General features: G+C 35.3%; 1 protein-coding gene and 1 pseudogene across 2 annotated transcripts; one reads left to right on the forward strand and one right to left on the reverse strand.

Moving 5' to 3' along the window:
• Nucleotides 1–512: 512 nt before the first annotated feature.
• Nucleotides 513–2,208, forward strand: LOC111280656 (protein HYPER-SENSITIVITY-RELATED 4-like; annotated as a pseudogene). The gene is made up of 2 exons (XR_016334994.1): nt 513–1,601; nt 1,694–2,208. The product of XR_016334994.1 is annotated as a protein HYPER-SENSITIVITY-RELATED 4-like (transcript).
• A 370-nt stretch (nt 2,209–2,578) lies between these two features.
• On the reverse strand, nt 2,579–10,568 carry LOC111280475 (V-type proton ATPase catalytic subunit A). The gene is made up of 20 exons (XM_022867911.2): nt 10,216–10,568; nt 8,978–9,104; nt 8,747–8,802; nt 8,578–8,634; nt 8,295–8,406; nt 8,179–8,216; nt 7,344–7,445; nt 7,190–7,246; nt 6,804–6,875; nt 6,628–6,729; nt 6,481–6,543; nt 6,268–6,400; nt 5,939–6,045; nt 5,020–5,214; nt 4,691–4,777; nt 4,450–4,554; nt 4,075–4,172; nt 3,875–3,953; nt 3,212–3,300; nt 2,579–3,051 (listed from the first exon to the last, which is right to left on the reverse strand). Exons 1-20 carry the CDS (start codon nt 10,291–10,293, stop codon nt 2,937–2,939), a joined length of 1,872 nt encoding a protein of 623 aa, XP_022723646.1. The 5' UTR covers nt 10,294–10,568; the 3' UTR covers nt 2,579–2,936.
• Nucleotides 10,569–10,886: the final 318 nt, after the last annotated feature.

Raw genomic sequence — 10,886 nt, forward strand, 5'->3', positions numbered from 1 at the left:
TAATTTGTAGTTGCTATCACAGTTTCTGTAGTCTATATGACAGTTACAGTGTTATCTAGGATGAACTGATGCAATTAACTCTTACAAAATTGAAAGCAAGACATCAGCCATTTGTAGAAATTGTTGTTTCCAAAGGTTTCAAAACATCATCTTTGTGTGTCATCCGAAAATTTAACTGACGAATATGAAAATATGAAAATATATAGGGCATGCGTTGCTAGTCGACTGCCTGACTAGGATGGATTTTTATGTTCTTAATATCTTCAATTAATATGAAAATATGAAAAAAAAAAAAAAAAAAAAAGAAAAACCTCTTTGAAACTTCTATTAAGACCTGTATGACAAAGAAATTTCTTTTTCTATAGTCTCTCCAAAAGTAAATTTGACAGACAAGTCTGCAAATTTCAGGACCTTGGGAAAGAAGGATTGAAAATGTCAAGGTCCAAATTAAGTATGTTATGGCCTCCTCTGAAATGTCCCGTAAAACACCTATAAATCTCATGAGGCCTCTCAGATGGAAGGCATCATTACAATCATATCCTGAAAACCTTTTACCAACACAAAGACTTTTAACAAACTATACATTTTTCAACTTCACATTTCTCAAATATGTTGTCTCACAGGAAACAGATCAAAGCTACGAGCCTTCTATCCACAGCAGCCTCTATAGCAGTCACAGCAATGGTCATTCGAACCATTGCCAATGATTTTATTCCAGCAGAAATCCGGAACTACTTCTCCTTCAGCTTACAGAATCTATCCCACCATTTCTCGTCTCAACTGACAATTGTTATAGAAGAATTCAAAGGGCTAGCCTTAAACCAAGTGTTTGAAGCTGCTGATTTATACTTGGGCAGCAAAACAACCCCCTCGATTCAAAGACTCAAGGTAGGCAAAAGTGAGAAGGAAAATAATTTGTCTCTATCCATAGATAGAGATGGAATACTGGTTGATGTTTATGAAAATGTGGAGATGAAGTGGAAATTGGTCTGTACACAGGTTCAATCCGTGCATTTTCTGAAACCAAGCCAGGGTGATCTTAATGCATCTCTAAGGTCCGAAGTTAGACGATATGAGCTACGTTTTCACAAGAAAAATAAAGATAAAGAGTGCTGAATTCATACTTGCCATACATTTTGCAAAGAGCAAAGTCGATCAGAGAAGAGAATAAAGCAATAAATCTCCACACAGTTTATTATAGAAGGCGGGGGGATGTGAATGAGGTCAAATTTAAACACCCAATGACATTCAAGACACTGCTATGGATTTGGAGCTGAAAAAGGCAGTGATGGAGGATCTTGAAAACTTTATCAATGGAGAAGAATACTACCAAAGAGTGGGAAAAGCTTGGAAACGTGGATACTTACTGCAGGTCCTCCAGGGACAGGCAAGTCAAGTTTGATAGCGGTAATGGCTAATCACCTAAAATTTGACATCGATGACTTGGATCTGACTGATGTCCAAACCAGCTCAGATCTTCGATTTTTGTTGCTCGCAATGCCTAGCCAATCATACTAGTCGTTGAGGATATCGATTGCTTTATCAAGCTAGAAAATCGAGAATCGGAGAATGAACATCGGAGAAATCAAGGTGACAATCAGGTTAGTACAAATATAAAAGATGCGATCAGTTGACTGAAACAAACCATGTTCTTCATGTTCAGTAAATATCGATCATGTTTTATTTTCAACAGGTGACAGTTTAAGGGCTCCTGAATTTCATAGATGGCCTTTGGTCAAGTTGTGGAGAAGAACGCATCATAATCTTCACAACCAATCATAAAGAACGATTAAACCCAGCTGCGCTGAGACCTGGTCGTATGGACATGCATATTCACATGTCATACTGCAACTCTTCTGTATTCAAGCAACTTGCCTTTAACTATTTGGGGATTAGGGATCATGGTGCTTTCCAACAGATTGGAAGGCTGTTGGAGGAGGTGAATGTCAGTCCTGCAGAAGTTGCAGGGGAGTTGATTAAGAGCTCCAATGTAGAGGCTGCATTTCAAGGCTTACTCAAATTCCTACATGAAAAGATTAGTGAACGACTTGCCCAAACAAAAAAACTAATAAAAGAATGAAGAACTCATCGTTAGTTGAAAATCAAGATGAATGAAGGGGGTTTTATAAACTTTTAGCATGAGATTATTACCCCTGATTGAAAAGAGTAACTAGCATAATGAGATAACAGTCTAGATTTGCTGACTGAAATTAGTTGGCATTCATATTTTTTTGAATTACTTGCCTTGTAGAAGACATTTTTCCGATTGTTGTTTCAAGAACACAAGCAGATTTACAAAATAATTTATGAAACGAAAAATTAATTTAATTAATTTATACAATTATTTAAAACGTAAGATTTAATAAATTAAAATTTTAAATCTCAACATCTTTTTTCATCTTTAAACTATTACTTTCTTTGTAATATATAAATATATATATATATATATATCTTTAATATTTTTAGGACTCCGAGTTTTCAATGTTGACAGTTTCGTTCCTGTTATTTTTCAATTTTATATTTTGACCAAAAGTTTATTCCAAAGGCACGAAGAAAACCTAAAGCCTAAAGAACCGGAGAAGGAAAAATGGCATATTAACTTCTTATTAATAAAGGCAATAAGCGCATGATACATTAATACTGAATACAGAGCTTATTATATTAGTATTATTTTCCCACCCAAAATGAAAGGAAAAATATACATCTTATTGCATGATACATAAATAAAAAACGGAAGGGCAGACAATAATACATAATGAATTCAAAGCTATGTAGCAGTCTAGAATTCAGGCCAACAAAAGCTACAGCGCCGGCACAACATCCATCTACCAAGATATAATTTTGGTACACTCAGAGAGAAAGCCCTAGTGATTTTATCCCCAACAATTCAAACCTGGACTAGGTCGGGGAAAGCGTCCAATCTTTTAAACTTCCGTTCACCTAGTCTCATCCTCTAATGCACGGAAACCAGCCGCCAGGTCCTCGTTAAGTTTTTTGAATTTTGCCACGAGAGCTTCTTCTCCTTCTGCTGGATCTTCGAATTTTTGTGACCTGTGATGTCAACAAATTGATCAATTAAGCACAGCTTATTTTTTTTCGTTTTTTGCCAAAAGCACAGCATCCTTAAAAAGAAAGTTTTTTTTAGATATTTGAGCATTATTCTTTTTTTTTTCTTCGGCGAACCTTTTTCCAACAGAAAGCTTTAACTTACACTAATCGATAAAAGAGATCTCCCAGACGATGCTTGATAAGACTGTATGTTATCTTCTGACCATCCATCCCAGCCGCTTTCTCTACCGCCTGCAAACAGAAATTGCAGTACTCATTAGATCCACAATCTCTCCAATTGGTAGACATAAAAATAATCAGATACAAAGTACAGCATACCTCAAAAAACAAACAAGGAGAACAAAGTACAGCACTGAAGTTGTGTAGACACCGAACTAGTTAAGATATACAAAACTAAAGGAAAGATGGCACATGCTTGACATACATCAGTCAATGAAAACATTTGCTTGACCTAATTTTCTAGAATCCTAGCCTAGGACAAAAGAGGGGCAAAAAGCTAGAGGCAAGCCAAGGCAAGGCTATATGTAGATCGCTTTCTCTAGAACCTGCTATTGTAGTTTTCCTCTCTGCATAAAATCAAGCATTACCCCACAGCTACATAGATTTTTAGAATTTAAAAAAGTAATTTCCATCAATAATTTCTCTCTAAGCCAAATAGAATAGTAATAACCCACTTAAAATAGTTGCCATTCTCTTTCCCCTAGCTTTTCCAAATAGCTAAAAATGGCCATAATAGAAATTATAGGAAAATAAGGTAGCATTGATCAGCAGTTGAAATAGGGCCAGAGAGTGTCTGACGCATTACCTGGTTGGCCAAACTATTGAAATGAATAATGTTGCGCATCATCCAAACAGACTTGTAGAATGGGCAGAACTTGTCATATCTGTCACAACATACCCAAATGCAAGTGCATAGAAGGATTACCGTATGAAGACAAAGACAATGAAACTAAGATAGCTACTAAGAAAATTTTCTGATATCAAATAGTAAGAGCCGAAGCTTACGGAGTAAATGCATTCTGAGCAAGATAATCTTCCCTTAAAAGTTTAGCGGTTTCTAGAGTGATCTTATCTGTTTCAGCTAGAGCATCCTTCCCAACAAGCTGTAACAATACAAATTTCAGTGAGTACTGAATGAGATGAGATGAGATAAAAAAATGAAGCAAAAAATTTGCAGCAGCAGGCTACATAGAGTAACAATAACATTACAAAGGGAACATGTAAGCTAAAGCAACAGTATGCTGTGTCTAATGATTCAGTGCTTGGTAAAAAATTACCTATAAAATTTACAGCTCGCATGTTCTCCCTCTTCTGTCTTTAAACAGTAAAATAGCTAGATTCTAATTCATCAAAAACCCTGAGCAAGATAAGGAAACAAACCTGAACAATTTCATTCAGATCATCTTCCCTCTGAAGCACCTCTCGGGCCTTTGTCCTAATGTTAATAAAATCTGGATCAAACTTCTCATAGAACGATTCCAATGCCTAGGAACACAAGAGAAACTACCAATTAATATGGAAGACTGGTATCACTTGGGAAGAGGCCAGCTCGGGAAAAGAATAAAGGAAAAATGTATTTTGGGATAATTACAAACTATAAGGGATCAGATTATGAACATACCCCTGAGTATTTTGAGTATGAAATAAGCCAGTTGACAGAAGGGAAATGCTTCCTCTGAGCAAGTTTCTTGTCAAGACCCCAGAAAACCTAAAATTCAAACCAACAAGGAATGAGAAGATACTAAGTTTTTTTTCCTATAGTTAAGTATTAACAGTCATACACAGCTAAAAAGCAGCAAAACTAAGACAGCTGGCATCTTTACAAAGAAATGTATAATATTGAACTGCTTCCATTATCATTTTTGGTACTTCCTTTCTCTCCCCTCTTCTCCCCTGTTGCATTTGGGAAAGGGTGAGCACCTAGGGAATGTATAAGACCTTGATTTATACCTGGACAATACTGAGGGTTGCAGATGTCACAGGGTCGGAGAAATCTCCTCCAGGAGGAGAGACAGCACCAACAATTGTGACACTACCAGTACGTTCTGGCCCACCAAGGCATTTAACTTTACCAGCACGTTCATAGAAAGAGGCTAATCTTGCTGCCAGATAAGCAGGATATCCACTATCAGCAGGCATTTCTGCCTGCAAGAAATTAAAACAGATGCCAAAATGAGCTTAATAGAAAGAAAGCTGTGAAGCCAGTAGAGTGAATACCAAAGTAAACCAGACATTGAAACAACACATAATATTCATTTATGAAGTGAAATTAGAACATAAAAAGTATTTACCTACTAAAATAAGTGAATAAAAATAATTGAATAAAATGTTAAATTATAAAAATAATGGCACCAAAGTACTAAAGTTTATGAAAGTTTGTGCTAATTTCAAAAGTTTCAAGTAGATAAATTTACCAAAAAAAGCACTCAGATATAGAGGAACATCATTAGCCATCAGCAAAGAAATGTCAAGAGGAAATCACAAGGCTGTCAATAAGGAAAAAGGATAAGCAGAAAACTTGTGGTTTCTATTATCATCAGATATGCTCTGAAAACAATGATGAAATGAGTGTGGAATGAAAATGCCAATGAAAAATTATCCCAAAAAAAAAAAAAATCAAAACCGCTTCCCCACCAAATCTTATTTGAGAGTATTTATAAGCTGGAGGACCAAGATAACAACTGGAAAAATATAGAAATACCCAAATTACACTGAATCATCATTAATTTACTATTAAACCATGAGCTATGATCAGATTGGAAAAAAGATTAAATTGAAGCATTCTCAATTGACCTGGTCAATATGCCTGAATTATAAGCATTAGGAAAAGAAGACAGTTTGTTTCATTAGTGTTGGGGAAGAGTTTTACCAGCCGTCCAGAAATTTCACGCAATGCTTCTGCCCAACGAGATGTTGAATCTGCCATCATACTAACATTGTAGCCCATATCTCTGAAGTATTCGGCTATAGTGATCCCTGCAAATCCACAAAAGAAAACCCAAAGAATGTTACTGGCAGCCCATATCTTTTTCAGACTAAAAAAGAAGCAACAAAAATAACAAGATCCCCCAAACTCATTATTATAATTATGGGAATAGAAAATAGCCAAAAACAACAATTGGACCTCAGTCCCAAAGGTTAATCTCTTCAAGCAATGATCAATATGCAATTACTACAATTAGCAGATCATAGTTTTACCAGTATAAATCGAGGCTTCACGGGCAGCCACGGGCATGTTAGAAGTGTTAGCCACAAGTGTTGTGCGCTTCATGACAGATTCTTCACGACCATCAGGCAATGTCATTGTCAATTGAGGGAAATCCATAAGAACCTAAAATAAATAAATACACAATCAGGACTTTAAAACCTCCAAGAGGGATTAACTATCCAAAATAAAAGATGAAAAAACACCTCAGCCATTTCGTTTCCTCGCTCTCCACAACCGACATAGACAACAGCATCAGAATTAGAGTACTGCACATGATGAGAAAAATAAACACAATGAACATCTATCATTGGAAGAAGTTAAAGCTCGATAGAAATATATACAAACTTTACCTTGGAAAGAGCTTGACTAATCACGGTTTTACCACAGCCAAATGCACCAGGAATAGCACAAGTTCCACCAAGAACTGAGGGGAATAGGGCGTCAAGAACACGCTGATAGAAAAGTCATTGGCAAATCAAATCCTTTGAAAGAAGAGTCCACGAAGACAACTCACAACAAGACTTACCTGTCCGGTAAGCAGAGGGGTATCTGCAGCAAGCTTTGTTGCGACAGGTCTTGGTGTACGTACAGGCCATGTCTGCAAACAGGTGTAACACATTTCAAGTTAAAAAATTGCAATTGTTAAAAAGAGTGAATAGCAATTAAACAGTATGGCTGGATAAAATATTGGCGCAACTTAAGTGACCTGCCCAAAAAGGCAGCTATCCAAAGCTGAATAACACAACTCAACCTGGCCAAGTACCAACTTTTGGTACAAGGGATGATCAGACAAGACATGTAACCAAAAATTTAACTCAGAAAAAATCAACAAACTGAACCCTAACCCAACCCACCTATTGTCACCTATAATCATGGAAAAAAGTATTGACTTGAAAAAAAAAAAAAAGAAACCTGAAGCATGGTGAATTGTTTTTTGACACCTTGAAACTCAAGCTCCAGCACCGTATCCTGTCATGACATAAAAGGGTCAATTATAGCAAAAAGAAAATTTTGTACCACATTAAGGCATATAAAATGGCATGATATAAAAGTCAAAGAGCCAAACCTTTAATGAATATTGACCAGGAGGGGCAATGTAAGTGATTTTTCCCATTGCATCAGGAGGAAGGGCAACATGATGTTGCATCAAACTGTTTTCAAAGACAGTCTGCATTTGAATTTCAAAGTATCAATTTAAAGACCTTAGAAGAGTTAAAAGCAATAAAATTATACATTTGAATTTCAAAGTATCAATTTAAAGACGTCAGAAGAGTTAAAAGCAATAAAATTAAGTGATCTACGTTTCATCCTACTTCTCTAAAGGAAATGGTCTATGCATTTTCGCCTTAAAAGATGCAATGCACTGAAATCATATATCTTTTATTATTTCTAATTATTCATGTTTTAGGCTCCCTAGCCCTCAACAAAAAAATAAAAATAAAAACTATAAAATGATGGCCTCCTTTTCATTTGTCTCTATCAAATTTATTGAATGACAAATTGGCCATATGCTGACCTTTGCAGACCAAAATCAAAGCAAATTGCAATTAGCCAATCTATCACCCACCCTCTCCCTCCCCCTCCCCCTCCCCCTCTCCATTCATTTTCTTTTGAAACCAAAACCCAAAACCTATTCATTTTCTTTGTGTTTAAAATCCACAGCTGATTAAAATGTTCTCATCTCATCTCTAACCATAATCATAATCTGATTATTTTGCATATTTAGAAACCCATTACTAGTCTCTAAAACTGGGATTAGCACCTTATTCAACTGAGCACCATTTGTATCTCACCCCTAAGGTTATCCAGGTGCCTATTACCCTGACAGTGCCTTCTGCTTCTGTTTCTGCTTACTTAAGGAACTACTACTATAAAAGACAGCACAAGGCCATTAAACTTACAGCATATAGGTCTCCACCAGTTAGAAGGTCCCCCTCACCTGCAGGAAATAAACATTGTATTGACACCAACCTCACAAGCCAATACATATTTAAGTTGCATCTTAATAGCTGCGTACCTATTTTCTTAGGCTGAAAATCCCAAAGGATATCTTTGTCAAGAGCGGGGACAGAAACTCCACGAGGGATATACACATCACCCGATCTTTTAGCAATAGTTTTCAAAGGCCTCTTTATTGATAAAACATTGAAAGAAAGGAGCGGATATCAATTAACAACAGGTACACAACAATATTATTAATGGCATAGCTGGTAAGTGGTAAGCTAGTTTTCATAATAAAATAAACAGTGGAAAGAGATATAAGAATACAGGAATTTAAATTGCATGTAAAGTATGGTAACCTGAATGCCATCAAAAATATTTCCCAATATTCCTGGTCCTAACTCAACTGACAGAGGCTGCAACATCAACATATGATTATAAGTTTGAAAATACAATCAACTAACGGTCAAGAAATTTAAGTGTTGGTTTTAGTCAAGTTTTAAATTTAAAAAAATAATAATAATACACCTTGTGTGTCCGCAGAACTGGATCATTCACCATCAAGCCAGCCGTTTCTTCATAAACTGAAATAAGAACATAGAGGAAGATTCTTATCAATTTTGAAACTTATTTCTGCTAAGGATCCACACCATAGCCACACGTACTTTTTTTTTTACATACTTTCTCTCCAAAAAAACAAAGTGCATAAATAAAAGGGAACTTTAACTGAAAAAATTAATGTCAACATTAATAAAACACCTTGGATTGTAGCAGAGTCTCCTTCCAACCGAATAATTTCACCGATAAGATTATCATGTCCAACACGGACTAATTCATACATGGCAGCACCAGCCATTCCATCTGCAACAACAACTGGTCCTGACACCTGCCATGTGATAGTTGAAGTGAAGAAAAAAGAAACAAGAAAAAAGAAGTAAGATAGACTGCATTAACCTAGCTAATTTGGTAGGTTGGTAGTCAATCAGACAAAGCAAATCAAGTTGATGTGAATAGAAATATAAACATTACAATTATGCATCATAATCTGTTTTCCTTTTTTTTTTGGTTCTGGCAAAAGCAAAGATGAATATCTAGCAATTTCTTCAACTACTCAATTAGTTATATATCCACATGATAAATACAAAAGAAAAAAGAAGACACTTCTCATCTTGTGTAGTCAAGGAATTCATAATAACAAGTTCCTTCAAACAAACTCTGAGTGATAAATTGTGACAGAAAAGTTGATTCTGAGCCAGCCTTAGCATGCAAATCAAGTAAATCATTGTAGCTCACATTGACCAATGAAAGAAATTCAACTGAAACCGCTGGTTTAACAGAATCAACAAAAGTTTGACAAAAAAAAGTCATTGGAAATCCGAAAAAATAAGCCAATTTTCGGTATTACCAAATCTCTAACAATAAGAAAAGAAGAAAAAAAAAAAGAGAACAAATTACACAGGAAACCAAAATGAATAGTAATGAAAATCAAGTATTTTAAGCACTCATAGACTACAAAGCAATCAAAGCATGAGATAACGACAAAAAATAAAGGGAAAGAAAAAAAGAAAGCGAAGCCCAACAAAATTATTAGGCTGACTAGCAATTTGAATAAAAATAGAAACATCTAAATAAAGCATCGGAACACTCATAGTAAATTGACATCTTACATTCAAAAAAAGAAATAAAATCCTTAGAAAAATTAATCAAAAATTTCAAATCACTATAATTACTATTAACAAAAGAAAATGAAGATCAAGAATAAACAAAAAAAAAAAACCTCAATCAGTTCAACTTCTACTTCAAAAGAAAACAGATCAAGAAATCATAAAACTTATTAAAACGTCAAAAATCAAAGTAATTACACTAAGTTGAACTCTAAAAATGCAGATCATCCAATAAAAATTATCGAAATATATCCAGTTAATCTCAATCCAACGTTAAAAACAAATCAAATTGAGATAGGAAAGGTAAGAAAGGATAAAATGAGGAGAATTCACCTTACGAACATAACCGTATTCACTCTCTTTCTCTGAATCCTCGAATGTCGTCAATCTGGCTCCGTAAACTGCCGGCATTTTTCCTTCTTTCTTCAATGAAATTAGACAAAGCCAATCAAAATTTGATCGAGTGAAAGGGTTTAACTTGGGAATGTCAAGATCTGATCAATAAAGTAATATCGATTCGATTTTAGTAGGGAAAATAAATTAAAGTATCGATCAAAACCCTAGGGTTTCAATCGAGAAAATATGCAATGATGCAAAGAAACTCTCTCAGAGAGAAGGAATGCGAGAGAGAGAGACAGAGGAAGAAGCGTGAATGATGAGATTGATGATGACGAATGATGAATACCAAAATAAATAAATTATTTATTTGTTTATTTATTTGTTTTCATCAGTGTGGGCTCGCACTCAGGATCTTTGTTGGAGTGTGAATGATCAGATGCCTGCATGTCTATCGTAAATGGTGTGGCATGCTTAGATTGGACCACACTGAATGGGACCCACATGATTAAATGTTTACTTACGTGGTTCGACTACATTGGGCCAGAATGTTGGGTCATTGGGCCAGAATGTTGGGCAAGTTTGAGAAACACGTAGTTCATCTATAGTCAATTGTTGAATTATTTAAAAATAAATAAATAAATAATTCTCTTTAACAGAAAAAAAAA

Source organism: Durio zibethinus, chromosome 28 (assembly GCF_047325235.1).
Source record: "Durio zibethinus cultivar Kanyao isolate XHJ-2024 chromosome 28, ASM4732523v1, whole genome shotgun sequence".
NCBI lineage: Eukaryota > Viridiplantae > Streptophyta > Magnoliopsida > Malvales > Malvaceae > Durio > Durio zibethinus.

Coding starts and splice junctions, on each gene's coding strand:
- LOC111280475 (XM_022867911.2), bottom strand. CDS start 10,293: ATGCCGGCAGTTTACGGAGCCAGATTGACGACATTCGAGGATTCAGAG. Junction 6,876..7,189: donor AACAATTCACCATGCTTCAG/GTTTCTTTTTTT, acceptor ACCTGTTTGCAG/ACATGGCCTGTACGTACACC. Junction 3,301..3,874: donor TCAATAGTTTGGCCAACCAG/GTAATGCGTCAG, acceptor TTCTGTTTGCAG/GCGGTAGAGAAAGCGGCTGG.